The sequence below is a fragment of the Podarcis erhardii genome (assembly GCF_964252035.2).
Source record: "Podarcis erhardii genome assembly, chromosome: 1".
Lineage (NCBI taxonomy): Eukaryota > Metazoa > Chordata > Lepidosauria > Squamata > Lacertidae > Podarcis > Podarcis erhardii.
In genome coordinates, this window is record NC_138497.1 from 86,729,834 (window position 1) to 86,757,431 (window position 27,598).

The 27,598-nt window shown below is 49.0% G+C and overlaps 2 protein-coding genes and 1 pseudogene across 4 annotated transcripts in view; 2 read left to right on the top strand and 1 right to left on the bottom strand.

The window, feature by feature from the left end:
• PTPRN (protein tyrosine phosphatase receptor type N) overlaps window positions 1-10,322 on the top strand; it is a 33,922-nt gene extending 23,600 nt beyond the window's left edge. For both annotated transcript variants that reach the window (XM_081839249.1, XM_081839250.1), the window contains exons 18-23: window positions 332-451; window positions 2,055-2,221; window positions 6,944-6,997; window positions 7,279-7,343; window positions 7,615-7,688; window positions 9,061-10,322. In XM_081839249.1, coding sequence (XP_081695375.1) covers window positions 332-451; window positions 2,055-2,221; window positions 6,944-6,997; window positions 7,279-7,343; window positions 7,615-7,688; window positions 9,061-9,132 — 552 coding nt within the window. In that variant the 3' untranslated portion in view covers window positions 9,133-10,322. The remainder of the gene's footprint in view (window positions 1-331; window positions 452-2,054; window positions 2,222-6,943; window positions 6,998-7,278; window positions 7,344-7,614; window positions 7,689-9,060) is intronic.
• Window positions 10,323-10,723: 401 nt separating this feature from the next.
• LOC309331340 (uncharacterized protein) overlaps window positions 10,724-27,598 on the bottom strand; it is a 35,528-nt gene continuing 18,653 nt past the window's right edge. Inside the window, exons 13-22 of the mRNA XM_081843436.1 lie at window positions 25,173-25,264; window positions 23,305-23,414; window positions 21,587-21,640; window positions 20,380-20,496; window positions 19,364-19,444; window positions 18,942-19,047; window positions 17,742-17,812; window positions 16,471-16,707; window positions 14,589-14,643; window positions 10,724-11,967 (exon numbers count right to left, since the gene is read on the bottom strand). Coding sequence (XP_081699562.1) covers window positions 14,615-14,643; window positions 16,471-16,707; window positions 17,742-17,812; window positions 18,942-19,047; window positions 19,364-19,444; window positions 20,380-20,496; window positions 21,587-21,640; window positions 23,305-23,414; window positions 25,173-25,264 — 897 coding nt within the window. The 3' untranslated portion in view covers window positions 10,724-11,967; window positions 14,589-14,614. The remainder of the gene's footprint in view (window positions 11,968-14,588; window positions 14,644-16,470; window positions 16,708-17,741; window positions 17,813-18,941; window positions 19,048-19,363; window positions 19,445-20,379; window positions 20,497-21,586; window positions 21,641-23,304; window positions 23,415-25,172; window positions 25,265-27,598) is intronic.
• Window positions 25,502-26,411, top strand: LOC309328997 (large ribosomal subunit protein eL20 pseudogene; annotated as a pseudogene). The gene has a single exon. The product of its transcript is annotated as a large ribosomal subunit protein eL20 pseudogene (transcript).

Sequence of the window (27,598 nt, forward strand, 5' to 3'; positions counted from 1 at the left end):
CCTAGTCTAGCATCCTCTTCTCACAATGGCCTACCAGATGCCTCTGGGAAGCCTGTGAGCAGGACCTAAGCACAATAGCTCTCAGCTTGCGTCTGGCATTCAGAGGCACGCTGCCTCCAACAGTGTTTGGAACAAAGCCCTTGTAACTAGCAGCCATTAGTAGCTTTATCCTCTGTGACTCTGTCCTATGAGAACATACAACCTGGGCCCATTCCCTCGACCCACACCTGCCCCTTAGTACCTGCTGTGGACTCCGCCTTCTTCTGGTCTAGAGAAGAAGGGTGTTTGCATTTTGAGGGCTGGGAATTAAGTGTCTGTTGCTTGTGCATAGATGGTGTGGGAGAACGGCTGCACTGTCATTGTCATGCTGAGCCCTCTAGTGGAGGACGGCGTCAAGCAGTGTGACCGCTACTGGCCTGATGAGGGCTCCTCCCTGTACCACATCTATGAGGTGAGTCTGGTGAGCGGTGGCCCAAGGGCTTGTGGACACAGTTATTTTGTGATCAGCATCCCTGAACTTGTCCCAGTCTCCTATTTACGTGATTCAAGGAAAAGGAATCCCAAGTTGCCACTCTTTTTATGAGCATCTAGGGAACATACTGAGTTGGCACAGTCGTCCATCTAGCTCAGTACTGACTACACTGACTGGCAGTGGCTGTCTCCTAGTCCTACCTGGAGATGTTGGGAACTGAACTGGGGACCTTCTGCATTCAAGGTGGATGCTCTGCCACTGAGCTGCGCCCCTTCCCTAGCTTCCTCTTGTCTCACAAAGTGGCAGTGACATCCTTTTCATTCAGCTCCCTGCTGTGTGACTGAGCTGAGCACAGCCGTACTGAGAAGCACAGAGATGCTGGCTCTGTGGGAAAGGCTTGTGACATCTGCCCCACCCACATGGGCACACCATTTACATGCACCTCTCCCCTCCCCCAGTTGGGAGCATGTCAGAGAGAACTACCTGCTATGGAGCCAGTTCCTCCTCCTCCTCCTCCTCCTCCTCCTCCTCCTCCTCCTCCTGCCACAATCTCTTCCCTGACCCTGGATAGCTAGCTGCCTACCGCCCACCAAATCCTTGGTTCTTAAGCCCTCTTGGGCAACGCAAAAGCCATCTTCTATGTACAAAGAGCATAAGGAAACAAACTCCTTGAATCACGGAGTGCTAAACTGCTTTGTGGCCTCGCAAGGTAACACCGTTGGCCATCCCTGACCCAAACTCTTACTGCTTTGCACAATTCTGTAACCCTGCAAAGGGCCAGGAAGTGATGTGATTGGCCCAAGGTAACTTCTGCAAGGGCTGCCTGGTTGATACACTCACTGGGTCCGCAGCCCTGAGAGGAACTGCCTGTGAAAACCAAATGGTGCAGACAAACCCCAAGTCAGCTGGCTGTATGGACACAGTGCTCACGAGGGAAGAAGAGTTTGGATTTGTAATCCCGCCTTTCACTCCCTTTAAGGAGTCTCAAAGCGGCTAACATTCTCCTTTCCCTTCCTCCCCCACAACAAACACTCTGTGAGGTGAGTGGAGCTGAGAGACTTCAAAGAAGTGTGACTGGCCCAAGGTCACCCAGCAGCTGCATGTGGAGGAGCGGAGACGCGAACCTGGTTCCCCAGGATTATGAGACTACCGCTCTTAACGAGTACACCACACTGGCTCTCAAGACAAGTCCTACGTGGGCCTGACAACTGCAGGGGTGAACAGAGTCCCACTTCCCCTGGTCCAGGGAGAGCCAATGTGGTAATCTCTAGATGTTGTTGGACTTCAGCTCCCATGGTCCCTGACTGCTGGCCACGCTGGCTGGGACTGATGGGAGTTGGAGTCCTGCAACTTCTGGAGAGGAACCACGCAAGCTACTCCCGCTCTAGCCACTTGGGGGAATGGTAGGAAAGGAATTACAATTGACTGAGCAGAATAAAGCATTGGGGCTGGGCTGGGCTGGGGAATAGCAGCAGGGGAAACTGGGGGATGGTTGGCTTATGTGTAGTTGGCTAGGGAAGGGTAAGGCCTCTTAGTTAATATGCTATTTTTTCCCCTCTCTCCCCCTGTCCTCACCTTACAGGTGAACCTGGTCTCTGAACACATCTGGTGTGAGGATTTCCTGGTGCGCAGCTTCTACCTGAAGAACGTCCAGTCTCAGGAGACACGAACTCTGACACAGTTTCACTTCCTGAGCTGGCCTGCAGAGGGCATCCCCACCACTACACGGCCTCTCCTTGACTTCCGCAGGTGTGGGATTTCATGCCTCCCCCCTCAGTGGTCAACTAGGATGAGATGTTGCGGGGGGGGGGGGTCTCTGGCACATGGTGTCTGTGATAGCACTGAGCAAAGAGGAGGGTTAGGAGTCAGAGCTTATGTAGCTGAGTTCCTGGAAATGGGCTAGGCCATGTTTCAAATCTTTCTTAGCTATTCTGGTCCAGAGGAAGGTCTTCAGGACCAGTGTTAGGAAGCTTTCAGGGGAAAGGGAGGAAGACTTGAGTACCATAGAAAGAAGGCACAAGTTAACCTACTACATTACTTGTGCCCCTTGGAGCCATATGAAGGCACCCAAGGCAAAAGCTCTGCGGGGTTTTTTCACGAGCTTGATATCCCCTCAGAATGGGTGTCACAGGCAGGTCACAGTTAGGATCGGTGGAAATGGAGTCAAGTGCCCTTTTGGATCCTCATAATGTGTGCTGATGACCCTTACAGCAGTGTTTCCCAACCTTGGGTCTCCAGCTGTTTTTGGACTACATTTCCCATCATCCCTGACCACTGGTCTTGATATCTAGGGATGATGGGAGTTGTAGTCCAAAAACAGCTGGAGACCCAAGGTTGGGAAACACTGCCTTACAGTACTATCTCCTTCCCCACCCTTTGCAATACCGATGAGAAGGCTGGTTTTTGTGTGTTGAGGCACTCCATTTTTCTTGCATCCCAAAGGCTCTAAGGGAGCCATCAAAGTCCTCTTCAGCAGCCTTCCCCCCACCCCCCCATTTCCAGAACCAATTACCTGCATCACTCCAGACTTAGGAACTGGAAGTGTCACTCAAAAGTAAATTGCATTGATGCCGACTGTGTCGTTTAGCCCGATGGTGTTAACTTTGTGCAGGAAGGAATGTTCTGGCGCATGAGTCATGCTGGGAGTCCCTGTAATGGTTGGGAAATAGTGTGCCTCTGGGCTTTAGCTCTGTGGAGCATCCGCTCTGACTATAGAGGCTGCAGTGCTGAGGGGCTACCTGGAAGTAACATAATTACTCACTGTGCTGCATTATTTGTGTGGGTCAGAGTGTGGCGTGTGGGCTGGTTGTGACGCTTAAAGTAGATGACGAACCCTTTGCCTTTCAGCTTTAGTATCAGCCTTAGAGAAAGGTAACCTCAGAAGGTACTGATGTGGGGGAAGCATAATTTGGCATTTAGTATAGGATGCTCGATACTTCGGGTGTGCGCGCACATGCGCCCACACTTGCAGTGCAAATGACGAAGGCCCTGCAAGGTCACGAATGAATCAGGAATTACATGTAGTAGCGATATTGCCTCTCTGCACCGTCACCGCAGTCCTGTGAATGCTTTAACTGGAATAATGCGTTTTGGGAGATGCGGACTTCAAAACAGGCAAGGATGGGGGGGGGGCTGACTCCGAATGCCTCTAATTAAGTGAGAAAAGTTTCGTGACTGGAAAACACACTTCAGATATAGACAGGGGAGTTGTGCGCAGCTGGACCCTTTGAATTCCACACACCTCACTCAAAAGGGTGCCATTGAGGAGCAGTATGAAACACAGTTCACACCAGATACAATTTATTCTTCAGGACTGGCCATTTCCCCTGATTATTGTGAAGTATGAACACAGAATCACAAGAAATGTTATGGAGATACGCATTTTTGAAAGGCAATGAATGTTTGCTTTAGTTACAGCAGGGTTGAAAGAATGGGGCTATTGGACTTTGCTGGGCATCTTCCTCCCCACCTCCTACCAAGATCTGGAAATGCCCCCCTGTGCTGCCTCCCTCCCCAGTCCAGTTTCCATATGGGGAAAACCAAGTGGGATGTCTTACGCCAGCTGTGAGGACCATTTGGCCCTCCAAATGTTGCTGAAATACAGCTCCCATCAGTCCCAGCAAGCATGGCCAGTGGCCGGGGTTGATGTGAACTGTTTGTTCAGCATTAACTGGAGGGCCAAAGGGGTCCCCACTCTTATCTTAGTCTAATGAAGGTAACTATGCAAATATGTGTCATTATTCTGCATGTTTTCTGACAGCAGCCAAGGATCAACATTTGTGAGGGCCCCAAATTCAGCTATGGTCTATGTTGTATGGGTTCTCCCCACCACCCAGCCTCACAATGAGATGAGATCCAATGGATAAAAACACTGCATGGGGCAAAAAAAGTGGAGAAAACACTGTAAAGGAGCAGAGGGAGACTGCAAAATTGGGTCCTTTCCCCCCTTATAGTGAGTTTGTGTCTGGAGCGATTGGCCCATCTTGCGCAACCTGCTTCCAAATTATTTCTAACCTGTTTTATCCCCTCTGTCTTGTCCCTCCCGCGTGCTCCAATAAGCCTGCCTCTCTCTCTCTCTCTGCATTCACCCATCCTCCTTGTGCAAGGGGACTCCTGCTGCCTTGACATCTGTGCTGGCGGTGGGCGTGGACATGGGGTTGCTTAGCTTCCCCGGCAGCCATTGCAAAAAGAGGCATCTCTGTGCATTTCCAGATCCATTAGGAAAACTCTCTGTGTGGCTTCAGGCTTGGAAGATGACAGAGAGGAAAGGATGCCGGTGTCACGGCTTGGGGTTCAACGGTTCCTGTGGCCTTCTCAGCTTCCCCCACCAATGGGCAGCATTTGGGGGCCCAGGGCACATGTGCAACCTAAGCAAGCTGAAATACAAGAGGATCCCAGCTTGCTCTCAGCTCTGCCTTTCTCTCCCATCTGTGTCCTGTTGGTGCTGCTTTATGAGGCTCTTTGCCTCTCTAGTTCCCTATGGAAATCGCTTAGCTCTTTCCTCTGCCTGCATTACACCACTGCGTGCGCTCTCTCTCTCTCTCCTTCACCACCACCACCACCACCTCTCCTCCTCCTCTTCTTCTTCCTTCCTTCCTTCCTTTTTCCTCTCTCTTTTTTCTCTCACAGCCGCCAGTGTCATTTTTGTGATTTGCAGCTAGTAATCCTGGCCCAGTTGCATAGTCACAAAAGTGATCATTGGCCGCCGTGCTGGCTGCATGGAACGAGACAGGGCCTCAGCTGCTGTTGTGCTCCACCTTCTGCCCTCCCTCCCTGCTCTGCCCTCGTTCACCAGAGCAAAAGAGGCCCAAAACTAGATCCAGTCTCTTACGTGCAGATTTCCATTGGAGAACAAGGAAGCTGTGCGTGGCGGTTGTGAGTGGATGGAGGGTCTGTGCCATAAGGCAAGAGAGGGGATTTGATCCACGAGGGTGAAGAGCCCATGACTCTCCGCCACCATGAGCACATGGAAATGGAAATGGCACTTTGATACGGAGCAGGTCCCTTGCTCATAGCCTGCCAGTTAAACCTGCAGTTTGCAGGCAGTGGATGCAGTGCCTCTGGCTCTCATCATTCCTGGCCATTGGCTTTGCTGGGTGGGGCTGATGAGAGTTGGAGTCCAACAACATCTGGAAGGTCACAGGTTCCCTTTTCCTGCTATAAGATCGTATTTTTCACAGCTGAATGCTATAGGCAGAAGTTTTGCAAATCAGCCTGCAGACATCTTCAATAATATGCTTTCTTCCCCACCTCTGAGATATTTTAGCATACTGCACCTGCTTTTTGGAACCTTATATATATCAAAGTGCTCCAAAATGTCAGACTGCCTGACTGATGCTCTGCAGAGTAATGTGTCCTTTTTGATCCAGATCCAGCCCCTTCAACATGTGCAGCAATCAAATAACCAGAATATCATCTTTCTTATATATTAGATTCCTTTGACATAATTCCTTCTCATTGTTCACACAATTTGACTAGCTGATCTGTGACACCCCATGGTGTGGATACAAGAAATTCCTCTCTCAAAAATAAAGAAATTTCCCCCTTGCCAGCAAAAATTCTGTAACTAGCAAGAAAGCAAGGCTCTTCACCTCAAGAAGAGCAATCAAGGTGAAGTGATGAAAGCAGCATCACTCACTTTGTGGGATCAGATGTGTAGCTGTGAAAAGGACCCCAAATAACAAAACAAAGGACTCTCATGTTGCTACAGTGGAACACTGGTCATGTGAAGGATACGCATTTCATATTGGATATGTAAATGTGAAATAAATGTTTTTGTTAGGAAAAATATATGGACTGGTGCAAGCAATCTCAATCACTTGTTCACTGCATTTTACCATGTGCACTATAGTAATCACATTGGTTTAATGCACTCATGAAGGTAATACTTGGGTTATTTAATGGTGTGTTGCAGGGGGCGGATTAAATAGAATGACATTTTGCTCTCCAGTGGATCAGTTAGTATGTGATTTTTAAAATACCATTTTTGGTGGGTGAAGAGGATTGAAAATCCAATGTGATGAACCAAATTTTAAAAATCCATTTGGGGGATTACTGGGAGACACTTGGAACGGGCTTTGAAAAGGAACACTTGTTCTGCAAAGTAGCATTTTAGGCTCCATGCCTCTTGGAGGCTTCTGCACTTTCACCTTTTTTTGACGTTTTGGAAAATGTCCCATGGGCCACGTAGGAGAATCTCTGCCAGTTGACTTTGCAAAGTTCCATCTGTACACAGTGTCCTCCTTCCTGTATACTGCTGATAGTTGGGAGTAAAGTGTTTTGGTCCCACTTGGTGCTGAGCTCCTGCTGTCAAGAGCTCGCTGAGAACCATCCTTGCACCCATTCCTAGTTCTCCTTGGCTTGGTAAGTGAGGTGGGGAGGGTATTGCCTTAATCTGTGCAGCTGCCCTGCAATCAGTTGAAACCCAAAGCAGGGCTGCTCTCTGATCCTAACCTCTCCTTGTTCCGGCAGGAAGGTGAACAAGTGCTACCGCGGCCGCTCATGCCCAATCGTCATCCACTGCAGGTAATGCCCTGGGAAGGCTGAGTCTAATTGGTTGTGGTGTTGCCGTGGAAACACCACCCTGCTGAGGTACAGAGAACAGTTCTTTTCAGAAGCACACAGCAAAGTGTGATGGATTTTGCCGGGCTGGGCGGGGGATTTGCCCATCAGAAGCATCTCATGTCATAGAACTAAATTGTACTGTCAGGTCAAAGGGTCCCCTTCTAAGGGAAACAGCAGAGTTGGATCACCTCTTTTGTTGTGTTGTTCTCAGCAGCAGTGCCAAACCTCTTATCTTTTTGCAGTGATGGCGCAGGAAGGACCGGGACGTATATCCTTATCGACATGGTTCTGAACCGAATGGCCAAAGGTGAGAAGGGATGGGAGGGAAGGCAGGTCTTTTCCATGCACACAACCTGGTCTTGGCCAAGCCTCCAGGTGCACAAACTACTGCACAAAGACAGGCCCCTGCTGTCTGAAGGCCTCCAACCCACCACCTCCTCCTGTCTCTTGTGCATTTACCCCTGATTATCTTCAGATTCCACAGCCACCATTTTGTTCATGGGGGTATGGAGTTTCCCTCTTCACTGTTTCTTACCCCTTCACTCAATTCTGACTTTACCTCTCCTCCTGCCTGCTAGGTGTGAAGGAGATTGACATAGCAGCCACCCTGGAGCACGTGCGAGATCAGCGACCTGGCATGGTGCAGACAAAGGTATGTTGGGATGCTTGCTTTCAGGTAGCCAATGTAATGCTCTGCAGCCCCAGCCAGCATCATCAATGGTCAGGGATGATGGGAATCGTAGGCCAACATCTGGCAGGCATCACCTGAGCTATCCCTGCCCTGTGCCCACTACTTGTGGACAAAACCTGAAACACCTGCTGTGGGTGGACGCTGGTGGCATAACTTGGTTCCTGGAGGGCATGGAATAAGAATGCATTGGGTCCTTGTGGCAGTGACAGGGTGGAAAGGAAGTGTAGGCCCCACCTGCACTATGCATTTAAAGTGGCATCACATCACTTCAAGCAGCCACGAACCCCCAAAGAATCCTGGGAGATGTAGTTTGTTAAGGGTGCCGAGAATTGTTCGGAGATCACTATTCCCCTCACAGAGCTGTAATTCTCAGAGTCCCCTTTGAAGAGGGATTGAATGTTCAACCACTTTGAGAATTATAGCTCTTTGAGGGGAATAGGGGTTCTTTCTTCTTTACAGCTCTCAGCATTCTTAACAAGCTACAGATCCCAGGATTCTGTGAGGGAAGTTGTGGTGGTTTAAAGTGGTCTGATGTGGCTTTGTATGTGTAGTGCAGATGAGGCCTAAGTCAAGCAACCATTGTTCTCTCTGTCCCTGCCTATTTGGGGGGGGTCAGACATGGTGCTTGGTAGCATACTAAAGGTCAGGGGGTTTTTACCCAGGAGATAAGAGTGCCTAGGTTTGGAATAAGGAGGACTGAAGTAAAAAAAAAGAAAAAAGGACGAAACTAAGGACTTTTGGGTTGTCAAACCCTATCTAGAGCAGGCTGACACTGTGTTCCTTCCTGGCCAAGCTTACAAAAGTGGGCAGTGAGGATGCTCAAGTCTACCTTTGTACAGTAGGATAGCTTCTACACACACACACACACACACACACACACACACACACACACCCTCTACCTCTTTATTCTCCATCTGGGCAAGCAAGAAGCATTGTCAAAACAAGAACAGGCAAAAGCCCCTTCTGTGAAGCAGGGCCAGGTACACCCCCCCATTCCCCGTCCCTAAAGCTCTTTACACCTGCAGTGGTAGGAAAGTGAGGTCCCTCTGATGTTGCCAATCTGCAACTTCTCAAATCCCTGCCCATTGACCATGCTGGCTAGGACTGATGGGAGTGCAGCACCAGCCGTAGTGCCACACATTCCCCACCCCCTTTTGTTGAGAAGATGTTGCTGGACTCCAACTCCCAGCATCCAGGACTGGCAGCAGCTGATGGGAGTTGGAGTCAACAGGTTCCCCATCTTTGCTGCCTTTTTTTCTAATTTTGAGGTGAGGGGGATTAAGAACATGATGTGGGGGATGCCGAAACCCAGACTGATTTTATGTATCCCCAGGACCAGTTTGAGTTTGCACTGACAGCCGTGGCGGAGGAGGTGAATGCCATCCTGAAGGCCCTGCCACAGTGATGCCCCACTCGGCGTACCCCAGCTTTGTGACTCCCCCCAACTCGATCCCTTTTGCCTCTGCTGTGCCGTGTCCTTGCCTGGGATGTTCTTCCTTCATAAAGTCTATTTCCATGTTATCGACCATGACTGAATTTAAGCTATGGGTGGTGGCCCCTCACCTGCCTGCCCCACTCCTCAGCCCCTAACCCTCCTCATACTGTTGGGTGCTACCCTGCCCATGTTCTCCTGGAACAGGGGTTGCCAGTGTTGTGCCCTCCACATGCTGCTGGGCATCTACAACTCCCAGGAGCCCTAGCTAGCATTGCAAATAGCCAGTTTGTCGTCTAACAACTTCTGGAGGTTGACTGCCCTTGCTCTGGACGCAGCCCTTAATTAGTGGGAAGTGGGTACTTTGACACACCTTGGAGGTTAGTCTGTGCCCTAATAAACATGGCTAGATGTGCCAGAGCAATACAAGGGGCTCTGCGCTCAGACACTGTGTTAAGACACTTTTCAAGGCAAGTTTTCCAAGGAGCCTCCTTTGTGTGTCCAGCCACTGTAGATGTGCCTGCTTCTACAAAGGAGAGAGGTGTAGACTTTGTGGGTGCATGTGGGCTACTCATCTATACAGAATGCTGCTTTGTCCCTGTGCCATAATCGGGGGTAATATCCACGACAAGGCACTGCTAGGGAAGTCTATCTAATTCAACCATGTGGTCATCATGCCCCTTCCATTTCTTCCTCCTCCAATCATCTCCTCACCTTCAATTTGGAGCAGCCCCCAAATGGTCCCTAGGTCTATACAGGTGAGAGTGGGGAAAGCGTAACAAGGCTTCTAACCCCATCGCTCCTTTCCCCTATGTCAGGCAACTTGGCCCTCCAGCTGTTTTGGGACTACAACTCCCATCATCCCTAGCTAACAGGACCAGTGGTCAGGGATGATGGGAAATGTAGTCCCAAAACAAATGGAGGCCCAAGTTTGGCCATGCCTGCCCTATGTCTACTCCCCTTTACTTATAGCCTAGCAGCCTTTTCCAAAAAAGGGGGCGGGGTGTCGCTCTGGGAGAGATGGACCTATGCCTGCTCCTCCCCACTATGTTGCCCCATCCACTCTCTCTCTGTGATGTTACGTACACCAAGAGACATTTCTAGAGAATCTAATTTTGTATTTGATGTGAATAAAGTTTTTGTGTCGCGTTTGTGCAGCTGCAGCCCAGCCTACTCATGTTGTGTGTCATCCAGAAGGGGTGGGGGTGGGGCTGCGCTATTCGCATTGTGGGCTGCAAAAGCTGTGGCCAAGTGTCCCAATGCATGCCAGGCACACAACCCGTCCACTGCCCTGAGCCGCTTCCTTGAAAGGGTAGGAATACAAAAGGGACTGCTTGCCTTCAGCTGCTCAGCCTGAACACGGGAGGCCTTAAGTCCATGGTAGAGCATTTGCATTGCATGAACAAGGTTCTAGGTTCAATCCTCAGCATCTGGGGGCTGGCTTGAGTCAAGGCAGACAACAGCCCCACCCCTAGGGGGCCCATTTATCTCCTTTCCTAGCTGGCATGTGTCAGTATTTGTGAGTTGAAGTACTTGATACCAGCGATGAAATTCTGACACAGCATTCATTGCAAATAAATTTATTGACAATGTTTTCCACTCTGTATACCAGGCCAGTGCTTTGAATTACAAAACAGATCAATCTCACTCCCGAGTCAAGAGATACACTGAGCAAGTTAACTCCAGCCCTGTTACCTTCTGGGAGAGGATTTCCTCCAAGGGATCAGAGAGAAAGGAAAGGGGGAGAGAGAGAGAGACAGCCCCAGCCCTCTCCTTCCTGGCATGAGAGGCCTATACTACACGCCCACTCTCTCTGCAAGGCCTGGTCTGGAAAAGTGACATCCCTGCCGCTCTGAGGGAAAATTTGGTTTATAGCCCTTTGACCCTAGAGCAGCCTCCCCCAGCCTTGTGTCTGCAGGTGGCTGCTGGGAGACCAACCCCCGTTGCGCCCCATATGTGGATGGACTACCAGGCTGAGAAATGCCGCTGTGGAGGTGAGGGGGAATCTTTGGCTCTCTAGGTGCTGCTGAACTACAGTAGTTCCCATCAGGGCCAGTGGCCAGGGCTGAGGAGAACTGTGGTCCAGCAATATCTGGAGGGCCAAAAGTTGCCCACAGCTGCTGTCGAGCACTAAGTCTTCTATGCTAAAACCGGAAGCCCTTATCCCACGGTTTCTGTCCCAACACCTCCACACTTACCCACACCCAAGCAGTCAGTCAACACTATAAACAGGAAGAGTGTTGTTGTGCTGCGGCCCAGAGAGTCCTTGCAGGAGCTAAAGAGGACCAGAAGGCCAACCTGCATCGGAAAGGCTTATCACTTCCTGTGCCCACCACAGTTCACACAGCACCGCCGTCTCCTTCATAACTTACTCATAAAATGGTCCAGCGAAAAAAGTCCATCGCACTCCTTTAGCCACGGTCCTCTCTTGCAAGGGAACAGGGCACCGGTGAAAAGGGAGCTACAGGCAGCAGGGGGCTTGGGGATACCTCCGCCCAACCCCACCAATAGGTGCTGTTAACTCAGGAGGAGCAGCAGCAGCATAGCTACAAGTACATTGTTGTTGTGTTAAAAAAAGATGGGCTGCGCCGAGCCCGACCCTCTGGAGCTACTGAGTGCTACAGGACACGCAGCAGAGAGAGAACTAGTGGGGAGGAAGTCACACACTTGGCACCTGCCCATCAATCGTTCCCCCAGGCAGGGCTCAGGGAGGGAACAGAAAGCGAAGTCCAGGCTTGAGTAGCCTTCTGGGAGCACAGAGTGCTAGAGAGGCAATTCTCCCATGGCTCTTCCAGACTCAGAACACACCTGGGGAAACAAGCAAGGAGACAGGACAGGAGGGAGGGGGGAAGAGGAGGGAGAAAAACAGACACCGAGTGAATCAGACAGCAGTGAAAAGTGATGTGACAGCAAGCAGAGCCTGGGCTGTGCACTACATCATTCCCCACCCCCACCCCCCAGAAGGTCAGGCTTCACCAAGCAGGAGTAAGACTTGCAGTACTAAGAGGGAGTGTTGTGGAGGGGCTGGTGAGGGGCTCTAGCATCAAGGCACAGCTGCTGTGGACTATAAGGTCAAGAAAGAGCCACTGCCCTTTTAACAAATCAGGGGGTGAAAGGGTGCATCCGAGCATGCAAAATAAGGAACTGTAGCCGGTTGCTCTGCAGAACCATCACCTTCCCACCCATCCACGGTCCCCTGCCAGTTAAAGTGTTAAACATTACATGAAAATATTCATCCTGCAAAGGCTTGGTTGCAAATTGCTCCTAAGGGAGGGAAAAGGGAACCAGAGGTATGAAGTCCTGGGGAGGGGGGGGGGACAAGGGAATACATTTTTTCCAGTGTACAAAATTGGGGGAACTTGGGGGTGCGGCAGGTGCACATGTACCTTCTATGAAATATTTGGAAAGAGTGAAATTCTTTTTTAAGACCTGATTTTAGTTGCTCAAAATGTGTGGTTGGAAGATTTTTTAAATGTAAAACGACCTAGAGCTTCAGAGAATGACCATTCCTGTGGATACTGCAGTCATATGCAACACTCAGTTCCAGAAAACTCTTCTGGAGCAAGAGGCTGAAGGTGGGTGACTAAGCTGTGACCCTCCAAAACTTGCTGGACTCCAACTCTCATCAGCCTCACACCCAGGATGGTCAGGGGTGATGTGGCGTTGTGATTCAGCAGCATCTGGAGGGCCACAGGTGAGCCCCTCCTGAGTGAGAGGCTGCTGCTTTCGTCTATGAGAGGATCTAAGTAGGCACAGGGAGAACGTGGGTTAGACACAGTGTTGTTCAACTTTAGGGCCTTGGATGTTGTTGAACTACAACTCCCATCATCCCCAGCCAGCTTAGCCAATGATCAGGCATGTTGGGAGTTGTAGTCCAACATTACCTTGGGCTCCAAAGCTGAAGAGCACTAGGTTCAAGCTGTGCTTATGGAGAAGTGGAGCCCCAGGTTGTACACAGAGGAAAGGCAAACTCACCTGTTTTTGTTATTTATAGGCAATCTTTCCTATAAAAGGAGCTCAGAGCAGATTAAATGTGTTCTCTTGGTAGCCTCACATATGGGCAATGTTCAAGACCCAATTCTATATTAACCAGTGGAGCTCTTAGAGACCTTCACACAGAATAATAGAAATGTAGAGTTGGGAGGGACCAAAGGGTCATCTACTCCAACTCCCTGCAATGCAGGACTCCTTTACCCAACATGGGGCTCAAACCTATGAGTCTCCTGCTCTACCAACTGAGCTATGCGGTGCTTCTATAATGATGTGATGAATTAGGGAGAGCACTGCAGCTGAGGCATATGAATTGAAGCAGTTTCTAGGCCCCACTTGGCCACAGCCACACGCTGAAACCATGTCCTCACCTTGCCAACTGAATTATGTGAATCTGCCCAAGAAACTCGGGTGCCCCTAGCTGATATAGCTGTGAGGGGATCTATCACCCTCCCTCAAACAATACCCAGTGCAGGGATGTATCAGGGCAAGGACTAATGAGGAATCTTGTAGTGTGGGATGTGCACACAAAGGCAAGAGAGATTTGGGGCAGATCAATTCCCACAATCAAAATCACTAGGGCTGTGTATATTCTGTACTGCCAAACTAGGAGTGGACAACCCTTTGGGCCCCATCAGCCAGGTCTTTATCTCCTCACACCCCACAAGCCAACTTTGACCACCAGTCAATCATCTGATGATTCCACTCACCTGTCAAAGTTGACCCATGGGGGTGGTCTGCTTTGCCAACATGTTCGCCTCAGGAAATAGACTGGCAAAGCAGCACCCAGCGGGACTGAAGAATTCTGAACAAGATTTATCCTCTCTCTCATCAGCTGATTGGGGGAGGGAGTTGCATCCTGCTGCTTTGGGTGCACTTTGGCTGCATTGTGGGGAACTGACATGTGCAGCCAACACAAAACAAAACATCATCCCCTGCTCATCAGCTGATGTCAGCAGATTGATAGGAGCATGGTTTGGGGGGAAGCGGTCTAATGGGCCTGAGGTTCATGCATTCTGCTCCAAACCCAGAATAAAACACTGCAACCAACAAATCTAATATATACTTAAACTGCACTTTCCTATCAACAAATATTTAAGCATTTTCAAAAATGCATTTTGCCCCGTGGCTCTACAAGCCAATTAATACCCCCTACCCCCCCCCCCAAAAAACCCCCAACCTCTGGAATTTTGGAATCCAGGAAAAGGTGACAGATAAGAAGAGATGAAGGGAAAGCACATGGAAGTGGCTGCATCTCAACAGCCAGAAACTCACTTTAAAAGATAGGCAGCCTTGTATGGCAAAATGCCAGGCTGTGTAGGAAATATACACAGCTCTGCTATTATTATTATTTTTTTAAACCACCACCAACAACAGAACCACCCTGCAGATCTTTTGCCATTTTAACCAACTGGACAAAATGAACACTTGAGGGTTACCTGCAGAGAGGCAGCATGGAGGGGCATCAGACAGAGTATGCCTGTCCATCAGGGTCTGTGGCATGGGAAGCACAGGAGGGAGGGATGGGCAGGTGAGGAGACAAGCAGTGGCGGCAGCGGCAGCAGCAGCAACAACAGCAGAGAGAGAGAGAAAGGGCACCAACAAGTTACATTCCTACATCGAGCATCCACCGAAGCCTTATCCAGGGCCTGCCACTGGGGGTTACATTAGACACAAAAGGGATCAGGGAGAGAAAGAGGAGGGTGCAAAGGCCCTGGGAAGCAGGGGAGGGGGAAAGGAGGAGGTCACAGCTGCAGGGAGTGGTGCAAGATGCCAGCAAGCAGGGTTGAGAACCGCTGGTTTAGGGGCAGGCAAAAGCTGCAAGGGAAGATGGCATGCACTTGCAAACTACAGGGCAGGCAAGGGGAACCTCTGCGGCCATCCAGATGTTGCTCCCATCAGCTTCAGCCAAAAGTCAGGGATACTGGGAGTTGCGTTCCAGCACCATCTGGAGGAGCCACAGGTTCTCCACAGAGGTATAAACCTACATGCATTATGTCTCACATATTCCTCAGTCCCCAGGAAGTTCCAAAAGCAGGAAGTGCCTTTCAACTACATTGTCATGACAGACACAACTAATGTAGCCTGGTCCGTGTTCAGACCTCCCTGCCCCCCTGTGGTGCCTCCCCTCTCTTCCTCTGCAAAGGAAATTGAGTGCTTAAGCGTTAGGGCCTAAGGCAGTTCCTACGTGTGTCTCCATGCCTAGGCTGCCCCCCCCAAAGGCTGAAAAAGGGCAGCGCTGCCAAGTAAGCGGAAGAGAGCAGAGTCCTCTCTCAGAGCTGTGGCTTCTCTGACACCTCAGCCCATCAACAGACCACTCTGCTGCTAGCCACTGTAGGACGGCCACCACCTTCAGCGCAGGTTGAGTTCTCACTAGCCCTTCACATATGGGGGTTGTTTCGTTGCCCACCCCCTCCCCCCAGTAGCAGTGGTCGGGGGATAAAGGCACAGGATTTGGTACCATTCATGGAGACGGGAGGGGATGTTAGTGCAGAAAAGGCACTCAGATCCAGAGCAAATTTAGAGGATGGCCCTCAACATAGGCCATCAAATTCTGTTATTTGGGAAGCAACAATAATAAAAATTAATAATAATAATAATAATAATAATAATAATAATAATAATAATAAATATATCAGCTTCCCCAAATTGCTGATACAAAACCCTGGGGGGTGGAAGCAATGCATTCGCTTCCTTTAGTGCCCAGGGCAAGCAGTGGCAGCCAAGACCCCACCCCACCCCCCACCCCCCGTGGATCTATGCAGTACAGGAGAACGACAGGGACATACAGCCAAGCCATGCACTACAGCAGCAAGGCAGACAGCACAGCCTGAACTTGCTGAAGGCACCAGGGCTTTGCTGTGCAGGAGCTGCCTGGGCCAATGCCTCTCCATGCCAAATTACACACACACACAGAGCTAACAGAATTTGCTCCTGCCCTTTACTCAGTAGCAGCAGCAGCAGCAGTAGCACCTCCTCTTCTGACCGGTTGGGCCTTCGGGCGATTCTGCCAGTGACACATCACGGCAGCCGGTCCTAATGGAACAACCCCCCGCTCCTCCATTGGCCAGGGTCCCAAGCGCACCAACCAATGAAAGCCCCGTCTCAGGCCGGCTCAGAGGAGGCTGCACTGCGCATCTTTCTTCTTCTTAGGGGAGGAGTCTTTGCCTCTGCCCTTTCCCCGTCCGCTCCCTCCCACGGCCCCCGAGGGGGATTCAGAGGGAGGCTTGGACAGCCTGTCCACCTGGCTGTTTGTGGCGTGGCTCCCCTGTGGCAACTGCGCTTTTCCAGGGGGCTGCTTTTTTGAGGGGCCTCTCGCACCTGCTCTGTGCTGGCCCTTGGCCTCCATTTCAGACAGGCTGTAGGCCATCGCCAGCTGCAGGTCCTCATCGTCCTCGTCGCTGTCGGTGTACAAGATCACAGGGGACGAACTGGGGGAGGGGCGCTTGGGGGGCGGATGCTGCGGTGCCGGCGAGGAAGGCGCTGGCTTGCGGCTTTGCACAGCTTGCTGGTCCCGCCGGCTCAGCTCCAGGCCGAGGGCCAAGTCGTCTTGAACACCTGAAAGGGAAGGGGTTGAGCCAACAATGGTCCAAAGAAGGCACCCCAAGTATACTTTCCCCCTCCTGTCATTGCTATGGCCTGGCCCAGAAAGGCCAAGCACCCTAGATGTGGGGTCCCCAACATGGTGCCGGCTGACACAACAGCATCCTCAGACACCTCCTTGGGACCTAACAAGAGGCCTGCTATTTCCAAACAATATTTTTAATTGACTTGGGGGGGGCATGCAGCTATTATGCTCGAGTACTGCCAGTTGTTGTGGTGCTCACAACGGTTTTTGAGATTTCCAAAACCACCCAAAATGGTTGAGGACTCCTGCCCCAGGATCTTCAGCTGGTGGGTAAGGATTTGCAGCCTGGCCTAAAGACAGTTGCAACAGCAACACTACCACCAAATAAATATATGGTTAGAAAATAATAATAATGAAGTTGTTGATCCCTGAATACATTTTTGAAATTAAAGGCAAGATCTGGGTCTGAAAAAGTTGAAGGTGACTACCCTAGGCTGCTTCCCTTCTCCAGTATATGCACCACACTTTGTGGGTAATGGATGTCTTAAGGCCCAGGTGAAAACTTTCCTAGCTCTCCCACTGCTCTCTTCCGTTCCTCAGCCACCAGCCTGGCATATGCTATTATCACATTCATCTCTTATTTTACCTCTCTAAGCCGTTCCACCACAAGTCTGAAAAGCCCCCCTCCTTCCTTCTGCCTGTGTTTCTGAAAGAGGCCAGGAGTGCTGGGGAGATCCTTCCAACCCCCAAATGTCTCAGAGGTTGGCACACAGGCATCCTACCGCTTGGTGGGAGGGCACATTTTTCACAAAGCTTTTTACAAGTTGTAGATTAAATGTCAGAGGCACTCCATGGGGATGAGGGTCCATTACTTTCTCCGTCTCCCAGGAGACAGGTTGAGATCACACAGAAGGCAGCAGGCATCCAGAGAAGCTCACATTTCTGCTCTCAGCTGGAGAGAGCTGTGCACAGCTGACTACAGAGAAAAGAAACTCGGGATACCTCTCCCCTTTTAGTTCCTCACCATTAATTTGGATGGATTTCAGCTCCCCGTTTTCTTCCACTTCTACCCTCTCTTGCCCATTTTCGATGATCCTGGAGAACGGGGGGGGGGAGGGGGGAGGGGATAGAAAAGTGAAACTTTGTGAAGAACACATAAAAGCATGCAAAACCCTCCGCCAGCAATGTTGAACTGGAGAAAACATTAAGTCGCATGGCTACAAACATATTTATTGTTTAGCCTTTGCTTACATTTTGGGTGCATGATTAATCCCATAATAGCAACCACAGTTCTGTTACTACCATACCTGTAATTATGCACCTGCTCGCCTTCATTATATTTTTCAAAGACAAACACCAAAAATTTATTTGAAGCTGCTCTTAAAATTTATTTTTGAAGAAGAGAGACCAATAAATATATTTTGTTCTACAGATGAGGGTTTTTGCACAAAAGCATCAACTTAGAATCTCATTTTTTAATGTATTATGTCTTTCATATTTTTTATGAGGCCAGCCTCATTCCACTAGATTTGAGGTTTGGGGTGTAGAAAGGTCAGCATCAGTTCACAAATTTGACTTCTCCTGTACACTTTAACCTTTTCAGTTATGCTGTAGGACAGTGGGGGGGGGGGAGAGAGAGGTGTTACCCTGTACAATCCACCTCAAAGACATGATCACCAGAGGGACTGCAGTTTATAAAAGTTACAAGGCTACAAGGCAAGGAAACCTCTAACTCTCTGGGACAGCAACATGTGAGCAAGCTGCTAAAAGGTCTAAAATACCAGGGGCCATGGGATTTCCCCAACTTGCTGCTGATAAGATGACCAGTAACAAAAAAGAGCTAATGTGTGTGCGCTCTCTCTCTCTCTCTCTTTCTCTCTCTCTCTCTCTCTCTCTCTCTCTCTTCTCTCTCTCTCTCTCTCTCTCTCTCTCTCTCTCTCTCTCTCACACACACACACACGTAAATAAGGAATGCATCCCCAATCTGGTACAGATTGTGTGCCTTTCCCCTCCTTTCACTTAGATGGACCAGTGACCTGAGTAAATATAAAACTTCTAGATATCCTCTGCCTCATACAGATACAAGATAGCAGAAATGAGAAGGGGACGAGGGCCAGGGAGAACAGAAAGAATGGGCTCGGTCGTTCCCCAAGAGGGCCCAAAATCTGCGTGACAAGGCCAGAAGACAGGAGGCAAATGGATTAAAACGTCCTCCTAAGCTTACCTCTTGGTAGTGATCCGCTTGCCATTGATGAATCTGGTGGAGGTGGAGACAGAGCGGAAGCCCATTCCTGCATTCATAGCAGGACCCAGCCCTGGGGAGAAGAAGTCTGAAAGAGAGAGTGCGCCAGAATAACTGAGAAGGAAGGGTGCAGCTGGCACCAAGGCCAGGGGAGATGAACCAGCAAAGGAAAAGAGATACCAGGCAGGAAAACTTTCCTTTGAGCTTCCAAGGAGGGGCAAATAGGAGAAAAAATGTGGCCTTGCAAAAGTGGACACCAGGTCACAGTGTGCAAAGCACACAGTCCAAGGGAGAAATCAACCCTACAGCAAGGGTCCAAGTGCAGTTGGAACCAGGGTGGGGAACTGGAGGCCACAGCGAGGAGCAGGTGGGCAGGCAAGTCCTTCCAACTGTTCCTTCCTTACCTGGCGATGCTGCAAAGGGAGAGAAAAATGGCCCTCCCCCAGGGTGTCGTGGTCCAGGTCGAAGGTCTGCAAATGGATCGTCTGGAGAGAGGTCAAAAAAGAGATCGTCAACCACTACATTCCTCTACTCAGAAGCATGCAGATCCATACCCTTTGTTTTCTGGCCTATTATCTGCCCACAGTTCTGATTCATGCATCTTACACCACATTGCTGCTGCTTCCTTCCACACAAAAGTTTTATTGCCTTGTCAGAGCCTCCCTGAGCTGCAAGAAACCACCCAGTGCCAGGAGTAGGTGTGGACAGCCACTGAGCTGATCCAATTGCATCACACAGAGGGAAGCATTTCCCTTCCCTAACACAGAAGTTCTGGGTAAGAACGAGGTCTGTACTAAAGCCAGTGCCAACATTTGGCCCATCTCTAACTAGGAGGGATCTGGTTTCCCAGAAAGGATCTGGTTTCTTGTAATCTGGAAATGATCCAAAAAGGAGGGACTGTTCACTGTCTAAGACCCCCTCCTCTCCATTTACTCTCCTCAGCTGCATAAGGAGTTCTGGAGAATGTTCTGGTGTGGCTTTAAGGCTGTGGGTCTTCCAGATGCTGTTGGACTCCAACTCCCATCAGCACCAGGCACCATGTCCAATGGTGAGGGAAGAATGATGGGAATTGCAGTCCAGAAATGCCAAGAGAACAACAGGGTTACATTGTCAAAGCTAAGCGGGTCTCAGCCTCATGAATCTTGGATGGGAGACTGCACTGCTTAATCACTCTGGGCTTCATCACAAAGGAACTTAGATGCAAGTAGAATAAAGTAACACCATGTTCACACAAGAAAACACCAACAGACCTGGCATAACCCAAACCACAACAGTAGCATGTAGGTCACAGAATTTCCTGTAGGATTGGGGCAGGGTGGAGCGCGGAATGAGTGACAAAACCCTACTGCACTCTCCACAGAAGTGTCCTATATGGTAAAATCCCCTTGCAAAACAAATGAGGATCAAACCCAATGCACACCAAAAAAGTCAGCAAATGGATCGTGCCCGCCAAAGAAATCCCGGAAGACATCGTGGGCGCTGCGGAAAGTGAAGGTGAATTCGGGTCCTGGGTGTGGTCTTGACCCAGAGGGCCCACCTGTGGAGGAAGCAGAGACCAAATGTGAACCTTTATTTTCCTCACACCAAGACACTGGCTTACCGTTTACCAAGGTTAAGGCTGTGGCACCCTGGAGTGCCTTGAATGATGGACAGGGGTACCGCGGACAACGTTGGTTTCTGTCCCTCTTTTCTTCTTTCCCTCCTCTGATGCCCTCTTGTGTCTCTGCCTCCCAAAGGACTGCACAGCTGTTCCTTGCAGCAGCCCTGGTGACAAGCTCCCAAGGCGAATGGTGCCTCTGGGGCTGGCCAGGGGGTGCTTCCCAGGCCCCTGTGGGACAATGTGAGAAGGCACCTCTCTTTGGGGCAGGGGCAGCAGCTGCAGCTGCCCAGAGGGCTCCCAAAGAGAAGGGAGAGGAGGGAACACTCCACAAGGGAGGGTGTTTGAAAAGGGGTGAGAAGCTGTCAGTTCTGTTGGCAAGGGGTGACATAACTGGGCTCCTGAGCCCCACAGGGGTGCCGCAGAAAGAATGTAGCTGGTCAAGGGAGCCGTGGATTCACAAAGGTTAAAAACCTCTGGCTTAGGGGTACTGGATAACTAAAATCATTTACATCCAAGGCCCAGCAAACCTGCAGCCTGCCAGCCAGCCATGCCTTGTTATGCCTGCAGCCCCTGGAAATAGTTTAATCAAGCACTGATTCATGGGTCAAAAGCCACAAAAGGGCTACAGAGCTAGACAAACCCATTTTACAGAACAGAAAAACAAAACTGTTAAGAATAACAAAAAATGGCTGTTTGGGCCGTGAAAGGCCTAACTGCGCCACAGCTGCTTTGGTTTGGAACTGACAAGGCAGCCAAGACCTTAGTAATATTCTGCTCCCAAAGAAGTTACCCAACTGTGCAAATTTCTCCCAGGAAATTGCTCCCTGTGAAAGCTGCTCAATCACACTACTATGATAACAGCTAAAGTAGCTAATGCAGAAGGCCTGTATGTTTCTGAGCTGCACATAAGCTATCTGTTGCTGTCTTTGTTCTCGCCCTCTTGGCAATGCAGAAATCTGCTTTGAAACTGATCCTGGTTTTTGATGATATTTGTCAGGATAACCCAGATCTTGACCAAGCTCCTTACCTTGACCCATGAGCCCATCTTTGCCATATCGGTCATAGACTTCACGCTTGCTCTCTGAAATCAGAAAGCACCTGGGTTAGATAAAAAAAAGGTAAAGGTACCCCTGCCCGTACGGGCCAGTCTTGCCAGACTGTAGGGTTGTGCCCTCATCTCACTCTAGAGGCCAGGAGCCAGCGCTGTCCGAAGACACTTCCAGGTCACGTGGCCAGCGTGACGAAGCTGCTCCGGCGAACCGGCACCAGAGCAGCACATGGAACGCCGTTTACCTTCCCACCGGAGCGGTACCTATTTATCTACTTGCACCCGAAGGTGCTTTCGAACTGCTAGGTTGGCAGGCGCTGGGACCGAACGACGGGAGCTCACCCCACCGCAGGGATTCGAACCGCCGACCATGCGATCGGCAAGCCCTAGGTGCTGAGGCTTTAACCCACAGCGCCACCCGCGTCCCTCTGGGTTAGATAGCTGCCCACAAAAAAGAGGTGAGGCTCAAGCAGACGTGTCTGCCATTGACTTAGTTGGGAAACAGTTACCCCCCCCCCCACACACACATGGACTGCGGGGCAGGGAATGTTACTGAGTCCTTTGCCTTGACTACCCAAAGCTAGTTCTGCTTGGGTTAATTAGTAGTAATTTGCATAGCATGCTCAGAAAACATTGAATTATTTCAGAAAAACTTGCAATAACTGTGAAAAGTCAGCCAGCAAAATTGGAATCATACTACAGCTAGGGGCTGAGAGAGAGAACAGTTAATGAAACGCATCTTCCATTTAGTCTAGCTTAAAAAGCTCTCATTTCAAAGGAAGCCCAATCTTCCTCAAGTAGCCTATCCCAATGGCCAATTGTCCCACAAGGCTTAGGTGGGTGCTCTCAACTTTACCTCTCGGTTTCTAGTTCCACTATTGCAGGAATGGGAAACCTTTTTGGCTCCAGAGGCCAGACACTGGAGGTTTGGCCACAGGGCCCAATTGGACAGGTGGACAGAACAACTGGCCAGCCAATCACATGACATAATGATGGCATCACATGTCTGACAGGAGGGTGGGGCTGACACCTGTCAAAATTCTTCCCAGAGCTTTGGGAAAGTCATTACGCACTTCCCCTTTAAACACAATGTGGGAGGTTTAAAAGAGGAATCGTAGAATTGAGGTGTTGGAAGGGACCACGAGGGTCATCTAGTCCAACCCCCTGCAATGCAGGAATCTCAGCTGAAGCATCCATGACAGATGGCCATCCAACCTCTGCTTAAAAAGCTCCAAGGATACAGGAACATGAAGAGACATGCAACGCACCCTTCGAAGCAGCCTCTACCCACTCATTTAAAGGCGTCTCCAAAGGGCACTTTTGCTACGTGCTTTTATATGCCTTCGCTTGCTCATGCTCTGCCTCTGCTTGAAAAACATGCCTCTTTTTCTCCCTTCTCTGCTTCGTTTTATTTTGGTGAATAAAAATGGGGGCTGGGGGGAGGGAGGAACCTCCCACCAGCCCCAGCCAGTATGGCCAATGGTCTGGGCTTACAGGAGCTGTTGCCCAACCATATCTTGATGGCCACAGGTCCCACATCTGCACCTTAACCCTGTGAATAAAACTCTTTTCCCTTCTCTTACAAGGAACAGGAAATCTCCTCAGTCTCCAGAAACACCCCACAACCAGGGCCAAGACCCTACATGAACCGAAACAGCCTGAGGAAAAGAAAGGGGGAGGAGAGAGTCGATTCTTACTGTCCGATAGCACTTCGTAGGCTTCTGCTATCTCCTTGAACTTCTGTTCAGCATGTTCCTTGTTATCTGGGTTTTTATCCGGATGCCACTGCAAGGCTTTCTTCCTGTACCTGTTTGACAACAAGACAACCATGATAGCTTGGTTGGTGTATATTCTTATAGGCCCTGACAAGAACCAAGCCCACAGACAACTTCTCTCTCCCCTTGCCTGCCCCACTATGGTCACATACTGGCCTACACATTCACCCCCTTTTAGCAGCAACCCTACACACACCCCTTTCTGCTTCTGTGGGAAGGGAGTTTCAACACGTGGGACTAAATGATCCTTGTTTGCTTCCAGGTGAAACTAGACTCCTCTCTTCCCACAGGAGCTGATAGCAGCTGATGGCCACAGCAGATGAAGCTCCAGCTCAACCAAGAGTGGTCATCGGTCATTGTTCTGCCATCTGTCCTCCACGAGGGGGCACTTCACTCCCACAGTAGCACAAAACCCACAAAATTAAAACTGAAAGCCAATTTACCGTTCCTTGGCTTTTCAAAGGCAAGTAGATTGCTGCACTTCCAAAACAGGATCCACAGAGTTTTTTTTCACACAGGAAGAGCAGACAACAAGCCTGGAGATTTGCTCACCTGATAATTTGCTTCATGGGAGGCTGAGGAACAAGGGTTTCTACAATACCTCTCTCCTGTTACAGGTGTGCTGCTACCTTAGGGCAGCTCCAGCCTGCGCTAACACAAGGAGCAGAGTGGAGGCATTCCCCTAAGGGGAAATTTTGGGCCAAAAGGCTCTTGGATCCTACAGCTCTCATTATACTGCAGTGCTACAAAGATCTCCTGGCACAGCACTAAGTGTCAACACGTTCTCCCTCTGTTCGTTCTTGTGCAACCCAAGTTGTCCACCTCTGGAGTGCAGACCTCCCTGTGCCCCTTCCAAAAACAAAAGCAGCCCTACAAACAGCCCATCCTTCTCCTATTCAATTATCTTTCTGTAAGGGGGGTTAAAAACAATAATTTTGCATGAAAAAGGCTATTCTGGTTTTTTAAAAGTTTTACTTCTAGTAGATTTCTCATTTAAAAATCAAATCAAATCTGAATCTTCACACAAGCTGCACAAGCAAAGGTTTTGAATCAGCCTCCTTGGATCAATCTCCAAGGCACTATTTAATAGCACATCAACACGCTTTAACAGATATGGCAACCAATCAGCATGTGCTTTGGTTTTTGGAAAATATACAAAATGTAGTTTGGAAACTGAATTTAAATACTTATGTTGATCTGTTCTCCTGGCAATCTAAAGCCTCCTTTTTATATGCTATAGTATTCCTGCAGGCAGAAAGTTTGTGAACGTTAATTAGGCAGTGGAGGGAAATCAGACAAACATAATATAAGTCAGCCCTCAATTGAGGAGTAGCAAGAAAAGTGAATTTTCAGTATTTGGCAACTAAGTACCTGCATAACAGCCCCAAGAGCTAGAACAGATTCTCAGAGCAAGTACATTAGACCTGAAACTAGTAGCTACCAGGTTCTCCACAGGAAAACTAGGAACTTGAGTGGAACCAAAAGATGGAAGCAGAAAGGAAAAAACCCAAAGCACTGGGGAAATGCAGTGTCCAAGGCTAATCAGAGTCCAAGGCAAAGTTGGCAATAAAACTTGCAGCCACAAAACCACCCTGTGTCCCCTAACACTGGGAAACACAGTGTTCTGAGTGTTCATTATTCTTGTCACAAACTTAAACAGGCTGCCCTCCACTAAACTGTGGCCAGGTACACTATGCCACCACTTCCACATCTCACAGTCACACTCATAACCACCACACCAGGACTAGCAGTCAGTAGCCTTAGTCAGAAATGGAGAGAATGCAACTTACGCCTTTTTGATGTCATCCGGTGAGGCGCCATGGGGCACCCCCAGCACTTCATAGTAATCCACCATTGTGCCCAAATGTGCTATGCTGCAAACCTAGAGTAAGAGGGAAAGGTTAGCATAGCACACCTCTGTTGGGCATTACCCAAGCTAACACCATTCGAATTAAAATAGCCCTCCCACCCACCCTTTATCGCCGGTCAGAAACCACAATGGAATGGTTGTGTCAAGAGTCTTGTAGTAACACATGAAAAGGGTTCATGGATACAACCAGACCAAGATCTTTACCGTTCCTGAGTCCTTAAAACAACTGGTACAACTGCAGCAGGCAAGGAAAGAGGCAGCACCATGAAGGCGTCAGGCACCCTGAGGAAGTTGTTGAGAGATGCCCCCCACTCCTAAGTGCCCAACACCACCTCTCTATCGTATGCGCATCTTTGCTCCTAATCATGTTGTTGCAAAGTCCCATTTCTGGTACTTTGTCTCTCAGCTGAAGAAGATGAATAAATCTTCTGGGGAAATTGTGTTCTGTGGACAGGTTTTTGAGAAGTTTCCGTTGAAGGTGAAAAATTTCGATATCTGGCTGTGCTATGATTCTCGTAGTGGAACTCATAACATGTACAGGGAATACAGGGATTTGACAACTGCTGGAGCTTTGACAACTGCTGGAGCTGTCGCGATATGGGAGCCAGTCCTAGAGCTTGTGCTCACTCAATTCAGATCGTGAAGGTGGAAGTGATTGCTGCTAGCAAGTGCCACAGACCAGCTATCAAGCAGTTCCATGATTCCAAAATCAAGTTCCCTCTGCTACATAGAGTTCTGTGTCATCAACATAAGCCACGCTTCACCACCAAGAGACCAAACACATTCTTCTAAATGCAGACTTGGTTCATTTGCTCTGAGTTTCAATAAAGTTCTTTTTGAGAGGGAAAAAAAATGCTGCAGCAGGGAAGGGTGCACAACTCTAATGTGAGAAAAACCAAATCCATCAGGCGTAGCCAACCAAGGATTGGCCATCAGCTGCTCTGGCAAAGTCAGGTATGTCTGGAAAAGGGACTTCTGTGAGCTGCCAGAAAACACCACATCCCAACAGTGTCCTCCTCCTTTCCAAGCTGCTACACACACAATGGACATTAGTTGATTCATAGCAATTTTGATCATGTCTAACCGTGATGTTCCCAATGCCACAAGAACCATACTTTATTCTCCTACACACACCTTGACTATACACACCATAAGAAATCAGTGCTTATTAACCCCCCCCCAAAAAAACAACCACCCAGCCTAGACAAATGATAAAAAGCAACAGGTGTGGCATTCACACATTCTAAGGAAAATAGTAATAGTGAAAGATCCACTTATGCGCTTGCTATGTTTGTACTGTAAATAAATGTCCAGTCATTTAAAGAGAAGGAAGAGAGATCTAAAAAGTGAATAGATAGAGATGTGAACATCCAGGAAGGGTGGGAATGCCTTCTCATCTCTCTCTCTCTCTCTCTCTCTCTCTCTCTAACACTGGGGTGTGGGCAGGGAAGCTCCTATTGAATGAGTGAAATGCATAAGTTTCTACCCACTCAAAATGTGTATTGCAAAGATATCTATGTAGGATAATCTACATCATTAGAGAATGAAGTGTATGCTTTGAATGTATACAACACTCAGATACAAGCTGCATTTCCACACCTAGAGGGTGCTGTCATCTTTTATGAAAGGGCCTTCCCTGCTGGTGAATTGCTGCTAATCTTTTGGTGACATCTGATCTAGTTTGGAGAAACTAGAAGCAACTAGCCTATGTGTACTGTCCTTTTGACCTGGTCCCAATCTTCTAACTGTGCCACAGACTTCCAGCTACAAATATAACAATGCAAACCTTTGCATATCTACTCAGACATAAGTACCATTGTTTAAGGAGACTTACTTCCAGGTAAATGCAAACAGGAATCAGCCTGAAGCTGCAATCCTAAGTGTGGGAATAAACTAGACTAAACTAGAGAAGGCATTACGAAATATGCATAAGATTCCTCTGTATATTTCATAAATATGTCAAATAGTGAAATTTTGTATGCAAAGTTATTAAATCACGTATTTTATGTTGCAAAAGCAGTAAAACACATTTCAGCTTGAGAAGGTATTGCATATTTTCCCTGAAAGTGGAAGTAAAAACTAGATTGTCTGGAAGACTTATTCTCATACCAAATGCCTCTCTTTATCTTTCACATTTCCAACAAAAACTGTAAGAGAAGCTTAATGGTCACAAAGGAAACTGCTCTTTGTTGCTTAGAGTTGCAACCTGGGTAGTTTGAAATGCAGTGTGAACTCAGAGGTCAGTCCCACTGGGTTCAATAAGGGTTACTTCTTAGTAAGTTCATTTAGGGTTGTAGCTGCAATTTTTTTTTATCATCTTACTAGATTAGGGGTGGTATTCAACCA